We start from the raw sequence: 18,303 nt of genomic DNA, 5'->3' as shown, positions 1-18,303 counted from the left end.
AGCCCCGCCCCCGCTGCCTCGGCCTCCAATCCTCGACGACGCCCCTTCCCTCCCTGCTCGGGTCGCTCCTTTTCCCTGCCCCCGCCGCGGCTCCGCCTCCGCCCTCCTCTCCGTGGTTCTCCGCGTCTTGCTCCCGGGCTTCCAGGGGGGCTGTCCGGGCGGGGCGGAGCGGCGCGGGGAAAGGGGGAGGAGAGCCGCCCGCCAGCCCAGCACTTGCAGCGAGCGGCGGGCGAGCGGGCCGCGCGGCGAGAGGGAGGAGGGCTCGCCCCCGCCCGGCCCGAGCGGAGCCTTTTGTTCCCAGCCAGAAGTTTGCATGCCGGGACCGTGACAGCTGCGGGCGGGGAGGACGGCGGGGCCGCGGGGCCGGCGGTGGCGGAGAATAGAGGCGGCTGCTTGACATGCAGCCCACGGCGCGGCGGCTGCGGGCCGGGGACTGGCGGCGGCGGGGGAGGCGGCGCCCACAGCACGCCGGACTCAGCTGCCGGAGGGACAAACTAACTTCCTGAGCGCGGGACTGGAGGCCGGCGCGGCCCGGAGCCACCTGCCAGCCTGCGGTGAGGCAACCCTGGCCCTCAGGGCGCGCGGCATGGCGCGGAGGAGCTGGCCGCGCTGAGGGAGCCCTTCGCTCGGCCCTCGGCCGCCGCTGCAGCCTGCCGGCTTCTCAAAGGCCCGGCGCCGGGTTCCGCTCGTCTTGTTTTGCGGCCACAGCGCAAGGCTGTTCTGGGAGCCACAACAATGCCATGATGTTTTGGAGACAGGAAGCCCCAAGCTGGCCCCGAATGAAGGACTTCCTGTGTTTAAAGTTGCAGGAATATCCGCCGACCAGCCCAGTTCAAATGCAAACACCCGAACTAGAGAGGACGAATGGCTAATTCAGACCAGCTGGACTCTCCAGGACTGGAACTGAGGATAAAATGAAAGGAATTCTTAGGAGCTTGGGCCATACTTGAAGACTGGGGAGGCTGTCCATTGTTATTAAGGAACACAGTCGGTATAAAGCTTCTTCCAACTCTGAGTGAGAAGTGAGTGAGTGGAACTAGATACTGATTAAGACTTGTTAATATCAAATGATTTCTTTTTTAACTGACTGAATTAGAAAGAGCGGTGCTCTTAAAAACACATGCAAGAGAAGCCATACAAGGAATTATTTTATATTCGTTGATCAAATTATACCACTTATCTGTCTGCAACTATGAGGCTGTTAGCCTGTGAGGGAAAAACTGTTTCTCTTAGAGCTCTCAGAATGGTTTCAGAGTTGGACTTGCAGGGTTTTCTTGAGGGCAGATCCAGTTGGTAGTCCTGGGTTGTGAACTTGTAAAAGGATTTTTAACTTCTGCAGAATGCATTTTTAGGTAACCTGTGAAAAACTTTTAAAAGATTGATGCTTCACCTTTATTGAAAAAGTATGGGTAAGCCACTCAGCAGGCCAGACTGTTTAAGACAGAACCCCACCTGCCTGGGGAAAGGAGAGGAAGAGGATGGCTATATAGAGGATTGTTATGTTCCACAACGATCTATATATGATACAATGAGGATAAATGAACAAATTGACCAGGGGTCAAAGCTTAATCAGACTTCAAAAAGCACCATGGAAAAGATGGAAGGAAGTACTATATCCAGCAATGGTACATTAGGAGCAGCATCTAATGTTTTTGAATCTAGAGCACCAGAAGGCAAAAAGCTGGATGAGAGAATAATATTTGATGCACTAAAGTTAAGCAGTGATGTGCAGAAGTCAGCACTTGTTCCACCCAGAAGGCGACCAAATGCAGAACGCAAAGATAATGTTAACAGGAGATCATGGAAGTCCTTCATGCCACCCAATTTCCCAGAATTTGCAGAAAGGATGGAAGCTTCTCTCAGTGAGGTTTCAGAAGCTGGTGCTTCAAATCCTTCCTTGCAAGAGAAGAAGGAATCCAGTTCCGCATTGACAGAAGGTTCTGGTCATTTGGACCACAGGGAACCTCAGTCAGAGTCAGTGACTCTGGAACATGTGTCCAAATCTATAGATATTCCAGAAGTGCAGGATGTGAAAAACTTAAGTGGAGAGTGCCAAGACTTCAGATTGCAGCCGCACAGTGAGCACTCTCCCGGTGAATTCCAGCCTCTAGAATCAGAAGCTGCAGCAGCAAGTGGTAACACAGATGTAATGCAGGAACACAGATTCTCAAGTGCAACCTGGCCCAGGGCCACGAAAAGTTTAGCTAAGAGCGGCTTCATCGAGAAGCAGCACCCCCTTGGGGACACAGCTTGTACTGTGGAAATGCCACCTCTCTCCCCTTGCCTGAGTGAAGAGCTGTTGGATCCAGAATTGCATATTCTCATAACTCCCAGCCTGAGAGAGAAAACGGAGTCTGAGCTAAAGTTTGAGGAGGATGAGCGATGGATCATGATGGAGGCTGAGGAGGAGTGGGAGGAAGAGAAACTGTCAGAGACAGGAAAGGCTTTTCTAATGGCAGATGAGAAAAAGAACAGCCTGGCAGACACTGTAGTGGCAGCAGAGGATGGAGTTGATTGCTCAGCTGCTGTCTTAAGGACTTTTGACCACTTAGCTCTTGGTCAGGTTTGTTGCTCTGATGACCTACAGCCCGCTAAGAACCATTTGGATTCTGTTCTCAAGGATACACCTCTTGATTACAGTTGTGTTTTCACAGGTGAGAGTGCTGTAGGTGAGCTGACAAATAGAACTGCTCAGGGGCTGGAGGGTCTTGTTTCTGATTTAGAATGTATTGTTGGTCCTATTGATTCAGAGCAGCTCTCTGACACGGATTCAGTGCAGATGTTTCTTGAACTTGAAAAGGAGTGTTTATGTGAAGAAGGAGTAACTTCTCTAGTTGAGCTGGAGAAGCAAGCCTCTTCTGAAGGGCTGGCCCCATCCCAGGATGCAGAAAATTCACTTGTCATTAGTCATTTTCCAGGGGCTGACTTAGAAGAGGAGCACACAGGCCTTTTAAATGTAAGGGTAGAAGACTCTGATACTGGATTGGATTGTGAATATTTTGATGCCCTGGATTCTTCTCAGGTGCCTAATGCTGTGGAACTTATTGCCCACTCTGATACCATGGGAGACATTTCCACTGTTAGTGAAGAGCATGACATAGTGCCTTCTAGCCCCAAGACTGCAGGGGAATTTAAGTTCAGACACCCAGGAGATCTGGAGTCACTGGGAAAGCTGGACCCAGGAGGATTGCCCAACTCTGATCACAGGGCTTCTCATGAAGACTTATCAGGCTTTGTAGCTGAGCTGGCCAAAGAAAGCAGCAATTTGTCCCAGGTAGACTGCAGTCATTTTGAGGGGAATTTTGAGGAGTGTGTTGAGAGGGTCCCCCTCAGTTGTACTTTTAGCAATGAACTAACAGATGTTACCTCAGTATCTGAAGTAGAGGTGTTATCGCATGATTCATATTTACTAACAGATGAGATTCATTTGGAAAGTGAAAAAGGAGCTATTAATCAAGAAAGTAACAATCTGACTTCCTTGGGAGACATGGACCCTTGTGAATTGTCCAAGGAGAAAGTTTGGGATGAGGATGGTGAGGTGCAAGAGCTGGGTTATGAAGCCAGGTTTTCAGAGGACCAAGCCCCAGCACGTTGTCATAGAGCCTTCCCAGAGCAGACCTTCCAGGTTCTCCAGAGGAAGTGCGCGGAGTCAGATGGTCTGAATCTGCCCCTGCTGGTTGGAGAACCGAGACCTAGCAGAGATGGCTTGGAAACTGTGAATGAGTCAAAGCCCAAGCTGACCATGGCATCATCAGAGGGAGGGGAGGCAGAAATGAGAGATTCAGATTCACCACTAAATACCTTTCTAGAGGAACAAGTTACCAAGGCTAGAAGTACTGAACCAGCTTTGGAGGGATGGACACCCATCCCACAGAAGCCTATCACTGCTGCCTCAGTGCCCACTACAGAAGATGGTGCCCTAGATGCTGCATCACTCCTCCCAGAGGTGGACGTCCCAGCTGCTGCAGAGCCTGCCCCAGAGGTGGACACACCAGTTGATTCAGTGGCCACCAAAGAGAAGGACGTTCTGGCTGCTCCTGCATCTGCTGCAGTGGCTACCACAAGGGATGACATTCCAGAGGGATCTATCACCCCAGCTTCTGCAGTGCCTGCTCCAGAGGAGCCTGTTAACCCAGCTGATAGAGTGCCCACCCTGGAGGAGCCTACCATCCCAGCTGCTACAGTGCCCACCCTGGAGGAACCTGCCACCCCAGCTGGAGTGCCCATCCCTGAGGAGACTGCCCCCCCAGCTGTTATAGTGCCCACCCCAGAAGAGCCTGTTTCTCTATCTGCTGGAGTGACCACCCTGGAGAAGCCTGCAGCCCCAGCTGCTGCAGTGCCCACCCCAGAGGAGCCTGCAGCCCCAGCTGATAGAGTGCCCACTCCAGAGGAGCCTGCCGTTCCAGCTGATATAGTGCCCACCCCAGAGGAGCCTGCAGCCCCAGCTGATAGAGGGCCCATCCCGAAGGAGCCTATCGCTCTATCTGCTGTAGCGCCCAACTCTGAGGGGTCTGCAGCCCCAGCTGCTGCAGTGCCCACCCCAGAGGAGCCTGCAGCCCCAGCTGACAAAGTGCCCACCCCACAGGAGCCTGCCACTCCAGCTGATAGAGTGCCCACTCCAGAGGAGCCTGCCACTCTAGCTGATACAGTGCCCACCCCAGAGGAGCCTGCAGCCCCAGCTGTTAGAGTTCCCACCCTGGAGGAGTCTGCAGCCCCAGCTGATAGAGTGCCCACACCAGAGGGGTCTGCAGCCCCAGCCGATAGAGTGCCCACCCTGGAGAAGTCTGCAGCCCCAGCTGATAGAGTGCCAACTGTGGAGGAACCTATCGCTCTATCTGCTGTAATGCCCAACCCAGAGGGATCTGCAGCCCCAGCTGCTGCACTGCCTGCTGTGGAGGAAATGTTCCTTGCTGGTGCAGCCCTCCTGGGAGATACTACCCACACTGATTCAGTGCCTATCTCAGAAGAAGGAACTCCTGTTCTAGAAGAGGCTTCCCCCACTAGAATGTGGATTAAGGGGGACCTTGATACCTCAGGATTTGAAATAAAAGAAGTGACTGGCACAGTCCTGCATGGGAAAGTGCCTCTGGCTGCAACTGATGAATTAAATTCAAATGAGGTAATTGTTGCTCATTTTGTTGGGAAAGGATCTGGGGAGTAAAGTGAGATGTGCAAGTTCACTTGGCAGTGATTAAAAAGGGCACAGATAATCCTTTCTTTGGTTCTTTTGGGCTATTCTGATCTTTCTGTTGCATTTATGGGCAAAATATGTCTTACTTTCATTTGGTGAAAAACTTTACAATTTGTACTTCATGTTTTTATTCACTGATAAACGAAGCCCAATAGTTGTTGGTTTGCATTTTGGAAAAGATTATTAGAAGGGAAGAATGATTCTGCTTTTGAAAATTTCAGTGACCATATTTTGTCCTAAATCAAGAGGGTGCTTTTTAATTGGTGATGTCAGCAGTGAGGTAGGAGCAGTGGTGAGGGCTTTGAAGAGAGACCTGGGATAGTCAGCCACTTGGCAAATTAGATGTCCTGAGTTTCCAGTTTGCTCATTTGTTGAGGCAGAACCCTGTGAGGATAATAAGATAACCCATGGAAATCACTGACCATATCCTCCCCCTTTCTCTTCCACATAGCTGTGTTGGTTAGTTGAAAGAATTTACCAAAACAGTTTGGGTGAAAGCAATATCTAGATGTGTGAATAAGAACTTTTCAATACAAATGTGTGTTTCTTAAAGCCAGAATAAGGCATCATAATATTTATGGAAAATGGAGGTATTTTAGCCATCTTGTCAAACTTTTTGTGCTGAAGCAAGTCCCTCTTTTTCCTGGACCTCTTGTTTCCTGATCCATAAAGTGGGTTGAATGTCCTCTTGCATTCTTTCTTAGCTCCAAGGGTCAGAGATTCTTAATGTTAGAGAATGGACTATGTTAGAAACCGCCTGGAGCAGTCTTCACACCCTTGAGCTCTCCTAGTCCAACATTTAAGATTGGCAGCTTTCTACAGTTCACTGCCGCAGTGTCATTTGGGCAACGGTAAGGAATGAAGGAGTTAGAAGTTTCATCTAATCTAATATAGTCAGGGATTACTGAGTACAGACAGAAGTGGTTTTGATTTTATACCATCCCCAGGGCCCAAGACAGTGCCTATCTTGTAATAGGCATTCACTGTGATGGACTGAATGAATGAGTGAATATCCATCTCAATATGTGTGGATGCTACAAGAAACCTGGGTTCTCACATCCACCCCATTGCAGAGCCTTTTAGGTCAGCCTTGTCAGCTAGGGCACCAATTAAACCTGCAGCTACCAGCAATGGAAAATCATTTTGATTGCGGGCCACAAGCTGCCAACTTTGATACAGATTCCCTGCTTAGCTGAGTGGTGGTGGTGTCACCTTGGGCTTCACCAAATACTTTGTAGGGTAGCATCCTATCAAGCTTTCGGAATGATAGACTGATTCCCTTTTCTGAGTTCTACTGAATTTGGGATTGACACTGGGATCCCAATAACTTGTCCAAAGTCACAGGCATTCTTGATGACACAGAATGTTTTTAGTATAAAACCTACAGCAATAATCAATGAATACAGGGATTAAATTTGTAAGGAGCTGATCAGATCTGCATAAAGGAAAAAAAAATCAGAGAAACATAGATCAGTCTCAGATCTGTTTCCTCATCTACAAAATGAATAAATGGGGCTAGGTAATTTCTGAAGATTCCCTCCAGTTCCAGGGGGTAATCATTTATGAAATACTGCCTGATACAAACAACAGGAGAAGGCAGTGGTAGCCCAGCTGTAATGTTGTCCATCTTTGAATTGTGGTTACTTTATGGAAGCAAGTAAATGCTTGTATTTCTGTACAAAAGAAATCTAAGCCATCATCCCAGCCGGGACATTAACCAATAAGAATGTAGAAATGCTAATTTGAAAATGTTTATTGAAACAAAACAAATATTATAGTGGTAACATGAGCATACAAATTTTGCTCATCTGTGAAATATTGAAAGGAAAAAGTTTTTCCAGGATGAGAGACATATGCAATTCATTTCTTCCCAAATGGTTCCTGGAGGCAGCTGAACCTGTCATTTTAATAAATAAGCACTTAGAACTCAGTAAGTGGTCATACATGAAATGTAATTTAGACGCTGTGTATGTGTGTTTGTATATACAAATGTACACATGTTTACATGGTTAAAATATGTATAAACTAATAGTATTAATGAGAGTTTGGTGGAAGAAGCAAAATACTAGAACTTGTTTGCTATCCCTAGAGTGGGATCCTAGGCCCCCTGAGAGCAATCTGTGGCTATTTAAACCCTTCTCTCTTTTGGTCTTATTTCCAGACACTGGTTCAATGGAAGAAAAAAAAATATTCTGTATAAAATTAGGGTTTCTATAAAATGTAAAATTGCCAAGAAAGTCTTTTAAAGCAAAAGTTGGGAAGCCCCACAATCTTAGTTCAGTGTTTGAATGCTCAGCTGATCAGCAGAACCTTCCTAAATTTGTTTGCCTTCCCTAGTACCATTTCTATACAAGGATTCATTCATTCACTGATAAATATTTATTGTGTACCTGCTCTGTGCCAGGTATTGGGGCTCCTGCAGTGAAAAGAATCAGCTTATTTCATTTCACAAGAAATGGAAGCTAGGAAGACTTTGGGATGTTAGGACACTAAGTGTCTAGCCCACAGTAAGCAAGAGTTCTGAAAGAGGGCCTTGAAGTAAATCTGGAGAGGTAGGAAGAGGCCAGATGACGCAGGGACTGAGAAGCTTTCAAAAGGATCTATACTTTAAAAGCCATGAGAAGCTATTGAAAGATTTTAAGTAGTGAAATGATTTCATTTACATTTTTGAAACATTGCTCTCAGCTTGAAGATAGAGCAAATCAGTCTGCACAGACGGTAAACATTCTCAACATTGTCTTTATTTTGTTAGGTTGTCTTATGATTCGCATGAAATACAGAAAACACTGAATGGTTCACAAAAGAAAGAAAAAAAGAAATCATATTGGTTGCTGTGTGTGGAGTGCATTATAGGAGATCAAGGACAGAGTAGAGAGACCTGCTAGGGTTACTGCAGTTGTCTAAGTGGCTTAGACTAGAGAGATGTCACTGGATTTAAAGACGGTTGGATTCAGGATATAAATATATTTTGGGTGTAGAATTAACAAAACCTGATAATAGCTTTTATGTTGAGAAGGAGGGAGAAGAAAAGGGGGTTATCAAGGTCAGCTTCTCGATTCTAGTTTGTACAACTGAGCAGATGGGGGCAGTAGTAAATTGTTGATTTAGAGAAAAACAGTTTTTAGGGGAGAGATTTTGAAGTACCCATGATTTCATTTGTATAAAGTTACTTGGTGGGCACACACATACACACACTTTAGTCGTAAGCAACATGATTAATACTTAAAGACATGGGAATGGATGGAATTGCCAGAAAGAGAGCCCAGAACTGACATCCTCCCCTGATCCCCACCCCCAAAGACTAACATTTGGAGATCTAGAAGAAGAAGAGGAAGAGAATAAAGGAAATAAATTTTAAAAAAGGTCTGGCAGGATGAAAACTGGGAGAATGTGGTATTACCAAAGATAAAACTGTTGTAAGAGGCTCTTTGGGAAATTTTCTGTTTTATGTTCCAGTTGCATCTTACACTCTTGAAATAATTTTTACTAGTGTTTTGCTCTGGGAAATGTCTGCCAGCTCTGGTTAGTTAATAACATGGCACAGCCCCATTGAAATACTGAGGAGTTGGAATTTTAATGCATCTAAAAACACTGATTTTGCAGAACAGCTTTATTTGGGAGTTGAGAGAAGGGAGCAAGTGTTTTTAAATTTACTTTAACCTTCTGTTAATTTGTGTTCAAAATAAATATTTAGATAGTATTTACTTAGAGGTACTTTCATAGATTTTTTTTAAACTCTGGAAAAAGATGAGAGAAATACCATTGCCTCTTAAATTAATCCATAGAGTGGAGGTTGAGAAGTGAAGGAAAGAATCCCTAATGTTTCTATAGGAAATGTTCATTGACAAAGTAAATGGAATTCCTTAAAAAAGAATTAGCTCTGTTATAGACAAAGTAAATGGAATTCCTTAAAAAAGAATTAGCTCTGTTATAGGAAAGAGGTTACTAAGCTATTTAAATATATTTTACTTTTCTATGTCTTTTATATTGCTATCCAGTAGACCTTCTTGCCAAGGTGGAGGTATTCTTTATCTGTGCTACCCAATACAGTAGGCACTTAGCCACACATAGCTGTTGACCACATGAAATGGGGCTAGTATGGCTGAGGAACTGAATTTTTAGTTAAATAACATCATGTAACTGCTGGCTACCATACTGGACAGCATAGAAAGAATTTAAATGTGACAGTATGAGACAAGATTTGCTTACTGGATAAAGGTGACTCTTCAGTGTGGGCTTGACATCTTCCCTCCTTACCTTTGGTTTTCTGCTCTCTTTTCCTTTCCAACCTCACACCCTACCACCAACCACCAACCACCATTTTTGTTGAACCCAAGCAACTTAAAACATGGAAGTTTTTTTTTTTTTTTTTCCCTCCCTCTGCTTTGAATTTTCTGCAGTGAAAACATCTTTAGTAGAAAATGGAATCCTAGTACTTGCTTTTTCTGGGAACCCTGTTGTCGGGGAAACATTTTTAGCTGAACCGCCTTGTAGTGTTGCCTAACAAAATATGGTGTAATCAAATTATAGTATAAAAAGAAGCCCACTGGTAATTACCTTTGTAACCTTCCTTTTTTAGTGTTTCCTGGGGCTTTTCCTCCCTGGTGACTTGATTATCCAGCCATAACCCATTCTTTCAAGAATCCGTTTCCTGATTCAAGTGTGAACTATAGTCTCATATAGACCAAAATTAATCTTACCCAAGCTTTTATATCTTTATTTTACATTTTTGTCCTCTTCCATTTTCTGTCATTCTTTGACTTTAATTGACTCACCTATCTCACTGACTCTGAAGGAACATTTTTATGGAAGAAAAAAGAATAGAAATAGATCCAGATTGGATCTCTGGGGAATGTGTGGAATGTGGCTGATTTTGTCCTCTGATAATTGAGAAAAATCTGATTTTTAGGGACACTTATTTATTTCATTCTTTTCTTTAATACCATTAGAGTGTCAAAGTATTATTTTTTTCTGACTCTGTTTCCTTTTAGAAATATCTAAATCATAATGGAGCTTATTAACTGCAGGAGAAAGAAACATGCATTGTTTGTTACACTCATTCACATTGTTTTAAAATTCCATTGTTTAATGGTGGATATGTAGTAGTATAATTATAAAATACTTTGTGTATATCTGCATCTCAGAGTATGTGTCTGAAGTTGGTAAGGACATTTCCCAATATTACTGGCCCATTTCCCTTTGTAAAATCAGGAATACTGTCCTAAGATTATTAGCAGTGTGTGGTCTGTGGCCCTGGAGCAGAATGGAATTAAATGACCACAGGGGGATTAAACTATGAGCTTGGTGTTTTTCACAACATTTATATGTTTTAACTAATTGAGTTATGAGTCCTAGTCAGAGAAGAGTGTTGCATATTTAAGTGATCAGTTAAAGGTATTCTCCAAGGTATTTTTAATCTTAAATACTAGTCATTTGGTATTACTCTTCTCTTTTAGGATTGATAGACAGCACACTTTTATGATATCTTGAGGCTGATTCTTCTCTATCCTCTATGGCTTTCTGCATTAAAAATTAAGCAAGCAGAAACCAACCAACCATGAGTCATTGGGTTAAAGACCTAAGTAGTGCCATAACTCTCTGTAATTGTCCATAGGAGGATGTACTGAAATATGAAACCACACGTTTCCTTGATAGTTCCCTATACAAATGGCTTGTTTTCTCTTTTTATCCCTGCTTCTCCTTTGTTAAATCATAAATCTCTCAAGAATGACCAGTCACTGGGTGGTATAGAGGGTCTGGTTGCTGCCTTTAGATTAAAACTTTGGTTTGTAATTATCTAGATGTTTCAGAAAGAACAGGTGGATCCTCTTCAGATGAAGCTACAGCAGGTGAATGGACTCGGCCAGGGGTTGATTCAGAGTGCCGGAAAAAACTGTGATGTGCAGGGATTGGAACACGACATAGAAGAGATCAACGCTCGATGGAACACGCTGAACAAAAAGGCGAGTGACGAGGGGCTAACTAGTGCGGTAGGAATGGAAGGCTTAAAAGGCGCATCTCAATTCTAGGTTTCCCTGCAACCTGAATGCAAATACAGATTCAGCAGTTGCAAAATATAATTAGGAAAGGGGGTCAGTAGTCATTTAAAAAGTTCTCTCCTTTCTCACAAGCCCCTGCATCTGTATACAGGTTGCACAAAGAATTGCACAACTGCAGGAGGCTTTGTTGCATTGTGGGAAGTTTCAAGATGCGTTGGAGCCATTGCTCAGCTGGTTGGCAGACACTGAAGAGCTCATAGCCAATCAGAAACCTCCATCTGCTGAGTATAAAGTGGTGAAAGCACAGATCCAAGAACAGAAGGTAAGTGAGAATGTTAGGACAGTGAACTGTAACAGCCGTAGGGAGTGGCAGACAACACAGTTGCTTCTTGTTTAGGAGCATATTCAGGAGTTTTAGTAGAAATCCATGAAAAGAAAGGTGGAAATTGATTTGCATCATCTTACTTAAATCTAGCAGTTTACTGTGGCATATGTTGGACTGAACAGTTCGATGTATTTGTTCATGTATTCTATCCAGTGTTTCAGGCACAGCTTTCTCTTACAAGGTTTTTGGAGTTTTCAGGGTCAGCAATATTCTGAATAATGCTGTATATAATGTATAAGGTTCCGTCTGTATTTTTGGCTTGGTTTAATTTCCCTTTTAGCGCATTTTTCTCCTGATTCAAAGTAAGTTTCCTGTTACTCACATAATGACTGTCACCCCTCTATTTAAAAACATGAGTGTGAGAAGCTTATGCTGGTGCTAGGAACTATGCTGCGTCTCATGTTTTTGCCTCTGGATGAAAAAAAAACCTACCATTATTCAATTCAGTTTAGGATTTGGTGGGGTTGAGGTTGGGGATCATTGGTTTTGTATTTTCTTCCTTATTTCAGATTTCAAAGTGACATTGTGTTATCACTTTTTATTTTTCTTTAATGTTGTATGTACTAGTTGCTCCAGCGGCTCCTTGATGATCGAAAGGCCACGGTAGATATGCTTCAAGCAGAAGGAGGCCGAATAGCCCAGTCCGCTGAGCTGGCTGATAGAGAGAAAATCACTGCACAGTTGGAGGGTCTTGAAAGTAGATGGACTGGACTACTCAGCAAGGCAGCAGCCAGGTGAGGTCGAAGGGGTTTTGAGGAATGGGTCAGACAAGGGTTTTTTTGGTCCAATTTTTAACTTGAAGTGCTCTGAAAGGTCCTGGATGAGTCGTAAAGAGCTCTGGTAGGTGTGTAATGGCTTTTATCTTGAAGAGGAATAAGGTTTTCGAGATGATCTTCATAATCACAGTATCTCTCAGGAAATAAGCCTCAGCTACTCCATGAATTTCTCAGAACTGGAAGACTCATTGCTCTGTGTTGCTGTTCTGCTGTGATATAATCATGGTTCTAAACTGACAGACACAGACGCCTGCAATCCAGCCAAGTTATTTTCTGAGTTTTTGAAACAGATTTTTCCCCTTCATATTTATAAATAATACTTTGATACTTGGAATTGAAATTTATCGTATTTCTTTTCTGAAAGCTTATCCCAGTATTAGATGTTTTTGTATCCAGGATTTAGTCTGTGATTCTGTGAAATATATGGACATTCAAGAGATGCTGAACTGGGGCTCCTAGCTGGCTCAATAGGTGGAGCACGCAACTCTTGATCTTGAAGTCGTGAGTTCGAGCCCCATGTTGGTGTGGAGCCTGCTCTAAAAACGTAAAAATAAAATATTAAAAAGAGAGAGAGATGCATGGCCAGTCTTTAATAAGTGGCCAAAAGAGAGGCAGCATACTTTTCTCCTATAAGGAAGTGCCTTTTCTTTCCATAACTGTACCCCAACATCACTTCAGCTTAGTATGTCACATGAATGTCTTTTAGTTTATGCTGTCCCCAGTTTTAAAAAGAAATGCTAGCTAATTAGAAATCTGTAGGAGGATAGTGTAGGTGATCATCTATGATTGTAGCCTCTCAGTTCTCTAGGTAACCAGCAGCAGTTGTCAGAACTCCCTCTTCTGTGTCCTTACTTCCACTAGCCCACAGTGTGCTGATTTCTTATTGGAACTGCAAAGTATTGTCCCCCATATTTGTGGGAGAAACAAAAATGAAAGAATTCAGCTTATTTAATTACACTTAGATGGCACTGCTTTTTTTCTTTCTCTTTGTCCATTTCCATTAGTAGTACCATTAGCCTTCCAGTTATCAGGGCTTAAAACCGTAACCCCACTTTTTACCCTTTCTCCCACACTCCTGTATATCCCATATCTATCAGGATGCTAATTCTGTCCGTTTTACTTCTTTAGTGTCTTTCCTAGTCATCCATTTCTCTAATTCCTACTCACCTACCTCAGGTCATGACTTGGGCTTGTCCACATGAGGTAGTTTCCTAATGAACTAATCACTCATCACTCCATGGCCACTTACCCTCAGGCTTCCCCTTTGCCTTGCTCAGAAATTTAATGACTGCTGCCTATAAAGCAATATCTAAACACTTTAACCCAACATTCGAAGCCTTCAGCTATTTGGCCCTAATCTATATTTCTTAGTTTCCACTCTTATTCTCCTTATATTATTGGTAAACTACCCCATATTCTTCGGCATCTTCTGTCAGTTCCTAATTCTGTATCTTTACTGATAGTGTTGTGGCTTCCAAGACACAGGAGAGAGAAAGCATGCTGTTTATCTTCTGTGAAGCTTTTCTTTATTCCCCAAGCATGCAATATCTTCATCTTCCTCTTCACTGCTGTAATTCTTTATCTGTACCATGTAATGTATTTATTTCATAGGTCCCATAATCTCCTTAAAGCCCTTATTTGTTTCTAATGTATCCTTTTATGACTCTTTCCTTCTATCCTATCCACTTCTATCCTCCTAACCTAACACAGTTTCTGGGTCAATATTTTAAAGAGAAATACTAAGAGAAGCTTCATTTGTTACAGATATCCTAAAGACTTTTATTAAGATTCTTTAATATGGGTTTTTTTATACTTCTGAATTATTTTTGCTTTTTGCTACCTGAAATCCTGTTACATTGAGTTCTTCCACCTTTCATATTCCAAAAACCAGAGATGAGTCAGAAAAACCTAGAAATCAGGGACAAGTTTTTTTTTAATAATTATTTTTTTCAAGTTTATTTATTTTGAGAGAGAGCACAAGCCAGGGAGGAGGGGCAGTGAGAGAGAACGAGAGAGAGAATCCCATGCAGGCTCCATGCTGTAAGCGCAGAGTACGACACGGGGCTTGAACCCAGAACCATGAGATCATGACCTGGGCCAATATCAAGAGTCAGATGCTCAACCAAATGAGCCACCCTGGGGCCCCCAATTTTTTTTTATTGATATACTAGTTAAATAAAAATCTTTAAGATTATGTGTTTTAGTTGTATTAATTGAAGATGTATTTTGAAGGCTGGCATAAACAAACTATTCTGTACTTCATATTGACATTTAAAAATAGCATTCAAAAAAAAAATAGCATTCAGAGGGGCCCTTCTGATGGCTCAGTTGGAAAAGCGTGTGACTCTTATGGTTGTGAGTTTGAGCCCTAAATTGAGCCCAGAGTTTTGTTTTTTTTTTTTTAAATAAGCCTCATATTCTTCAACATTAACAAATAAAAATAAAAAAAAAATAGTATCCAGAAATATGTTTTTCTTCATATTTAAGCAGAATTGAATTTCCAGATCATTAAAATGGCAATTCTTTATGTTTTTTTTTTTTTAAGAACACACACAAGTTGGGGAGGGGCAGAGGGAGAGGGACAGAGATCTTAAGCAGATTCCACATTCAATGCAGAGCATGACGTGGGGCTCAACTTCCTGAGCCACCTAGGCACCCCTAAATCATTTCTTACGAAAATAAATTTGTCCAGGGTACACAGCATAGGACCTGGCACAAAGTGGATGTTCAGTAAAGGTTTTTGAATTAAAGTGCGTCATATACTCCCAGGCTTTTTTAAATGATGTAGCATTTAATCTGTTCTTAATGATCCAAAGATGATATTATTAACCTGTGTGTTAATCCAGTTCTTTGGTAGCTTTTCTTTCTCTTTCCTATCAGGCTTCCTCTCCCCTGTATGATTAGTTCCCTTTAATCTACAGGATACTTGAAATCTAAGCTTAGTATGGGTGTTATATTAATTAGGACTTAACAATTCTAAGTGACCTGTGAAGTCTATAGTTCTTTTGACTGCCCCGTGTGTTGGCAAATTCAGCTACTCTGAGGTCATTTTCTTTGCCTTAGATCTAAATTCAGAGTTATGTTGTGGTGCTTGAAATCACTGGAATTGGGAGATGGGGAAGAAGTTCTAGCTCATAGTCTGCCTTTGTTCCTCATATTCTCTTAACTCACAGTGACAGAGAGAGAAAGAAATGAAAACTGATGATTTTTTGACTCCTTTAAATTTTATTTTGGTCTCGTGTTCAGATGATGCGTGTGCTCTGTCCCATAGGAGAAAGAGCATTAGAACACCGGAGTCTTGGGGCGCCTGGGTGGCTCAGTTGGTTAAGTGTCCGACTTCAGCTCAGGTCATGATCTCACAGTTCGTGGGTTCGAGCTCCGTGACAGGCTCTGTGCTGACAGCTAGCTCAGAGCCTGGAGCCTGCTTCGAATTCTGTGTCTCCCTCTCTCTCTGACCCTCCCCTGCTCGCAGTGTCTCTCTCTTCTCTCTCTTAAAAAAAAATTTTTTTTAAAAAGAACACCTGAATCCAGTCCTCATTGTACTATTAAGCACCCACTAGGTGAATTGGACAAATCTTTAAGCCTTCAAGGCTAGCTTTCTGTTTTGTAATAATGGAATAATTTATGAGGCAATGCTTATTAAAGGCTTTAAAACCACAAAGTAGTTTTAAATAGGTTTATGTTTCCTGTTTCCTTTTGATACTTAAATGTACCTGGTGAAGATTGGTCTTTTACTGAATATAGTACTATTATCAATCTTAAGGTGAATTTTTGCCTGAGTAGCTTGTTCTGTATATTAATTTAGGCAAAAACAGCTGGAAGATATCCTGGTTCTGGCCAAACAATTCCACGAGACAGCTGAGCCTATTTCTGACTTCTTGTCCATCACAGAGAAAAAGCTTGCTAACTCAGAGCCTGTTGGCACTCAGTCCGCCAAAATCCAACAGCAGATCATCCGGCACAAGGTAGGGAGGAGTTGTTATAAATGAGAACTCTGCACTGCAATCAGAAGTCTCAGAAATTAACTGCCTATAGCAGTATAGAAGATGTGTTTTGGGGGGAGATTTTTTTAAAGTTTAATTTGAAATATGGTCAAGTTATTCATTGGCATAATCACATCTTGAAGTAAAAATAGCAATCAGCTAATAGGCTGCCATCAGAAAAACCGTTTTTGTTCTCACTTTCTATATTATTTTTGCTCTTCAGTAGGTGAACTTTTTCTATTATTTAATTTATTATATCATTTGTTATTCATTGTTTCATGTTTACTTTTCCTTTATTTTGTTTCTGTTATTCATTTTTTCCATCTGGATTTCCAGGCTCTGGAGGAAGAAATAGAAAGCCATGCAACAGATGTGCACCAGGCAGTCAAAATTGGGCAGTCCCTCTCCTCCCTGACATGCTCTGCAGAACAGGGTGTGCTGTCAGAGAAGCTAGACTCCTTGCAGGCCCGATACAGTGAGATTCAAGACTGGGGCTGTCGGAAAGCAGCCCTGCTTGAACAAGCACTGTGTAACGCTAGACTGTTCGGGGAGGATGAGGTGGAGGTGCTCAACTGGCTGGCTGAGGTTGAGGACAAGCTCAGTTCAGTGTTCGTAAAGGATTACAGACAGGATGTCCTGCAGAAACAGCATGCTGACCACCTGGTATTCATGTTTTCCATTTTTACTGGTCATGTTACTAAGTTATGTTGTGATTTTGATTCATGTTTCTCTTCATTTCTTTCTCTTTTTAATTCCAAACATTTCAACTTCATTTTATACACAAGCACATAGTTATAGACTTGTTGCTAAGGACTAATCTCTTTTTGATGAGTCCATGGAAAGACTTGTACTTAACAAACTGAAACAATAATTCTAGACGATGATCCAGAGTACAGTCAGGGACCATCTCAGTTCCAAATCATGTTTTACATCGTTAGGTAATATATTACTCAGTTTCCATCTGAGCAGTTTTATGAAAAAGAATGTAATGTAACAAAGCCAGAATACCTAAATATCACCCTGGGTTTGACCATATAGCTAGCTGTAACTTCTAAAATTCTATTTGTAGAATTTATATGCTCAAATTCCAAGGATTATTTGTCATCTTAATGGAAAGAACAATTTGCTCTTTTCATCTCATTTTTATGAAATTTCTTTAGGGATAAAAAATTGGCAAAGTAGTTTTTTTGTTGCATTTTTAAATAATCTAAGATTCTTCTGATTCATTGACTTCAACTATTGAGAATTTTTAACCAGGATCCTGATTTAACTTAGCCTGGTCTTGGCTGACTTTCTTCTCTTGAACTTTCTGAATCTTGGTTTTGGACACCGTAGACATTTTTGCTGAATTCTACTTCTGCCTTTCTTGGGCTCAGGTTTGGTACCAGTGGATTGGTAAAACTGATTTAATCCTAAATCTCTTCTTATCCGGTGCAAGGGCTAGCTTGCCCATAAGTATCAGATTTAATTGATTTTGAGTAATTAATGGGGTAACCAAAGAGATAGTGAATGAATCAAATAACTGAATTATAAACTAAACTGGTATTTGTCTCTTTACTTTAAACTTATCTTCTAAAGGTCTCACCTTTCTTTCCCTTTGTTGTGCTATAGTTTTAAGATTCATGCTGTTCTTTCCTTTTAGGCTCTAAATGAAGAAATCATTAATAGAAAGAAGAATGTAGATCAAGCTATTAAAAATGGTCAGGCTCTTCTAAAACAAACCACAGGTACTTTGAAAAGTACATCTCTCAGCACCTCTGCAGTCACGCAAGTACATGTCCGGGGAAATAAACACCCTGCAGTAGCCACTACTCTTTGTACGCAGGAGAAGCTTTAGTATTTACTGGCTGTATTATCATGTGCTGCTGGAGGCTGGCAGCCTCGGCTCCTGTTTCCTTCCTATAACTCTGTGAAAACTAAAAGGCCGTATCAAATTTGGTTGGAGATGATGACTCTCCCTGCTCTCCAG

General features: G+C 42.2%; 1 protein-coding gene across 8 annotated transcripts in view; it reads left to right on the top strand.

Annotated features, from left to right (window-relative positions):
• MACF1 (microtubule actin crosslinking factor 1) overlaps positions 1-18,303 on the top strand; it is a 324,783-nt gene that overhangs the window by 260,498 nt on the left and 45,982 nt on the right. For 4 of the 8 annotated variants that reach the window (XM_029947032.1, XM_029947028.1, XM_029947027.1 and 1 more), the window contains 6 exons: positions 10,993-11,154; positions 11,342-11,512; positions 12,143-12,309; positions 16,157-16,316; positions 16,671-16,997; positions 17,977-18,061. In XM_029947032.1, coding sequence (XP_029802892.1) covers positions 10,993-11,154; positions 11,342-11,512; positions 12,143-12,309; positions 16,157-16,316; positions 16,671-16,997; positions 17,977-18,061 — 1,072 coding nt within the window. Of the gene's footprint in view, positions 1-1,028; positions 5,120-10,992; positions 11,155-11,341; positions 11,513-12,142; positions 12,310-16,156; positions 16,317-16,670; positions 16,998-17,976; positions 18,062-18,303 lie in introns of those variants that run through there. The other 4 variants (XM_029947033.1, XM_029947029.1, XM_029947031.1 and 1 more) reach the window with 2 other exon arrangements.

This window comes from Suricata suricatta, chromosome 8 (assembly GCF_006229205.1).
Source record: "Suricata suricatta isolate VVHF042 chromosome 8, meerkat_22Aug2017_6uvM2_HiC, whole genome shotgun sequence".
NCBI lineage: Eukaryota > Metazoa > Chordata > Mammalia > Carnivora > Herpestidae > Suricata > Suricata suricatta.
Note: the sequence above shows the minus strand (reverse complement) of the source record. Positions and strands in the feature narration are given on the sequence as shown.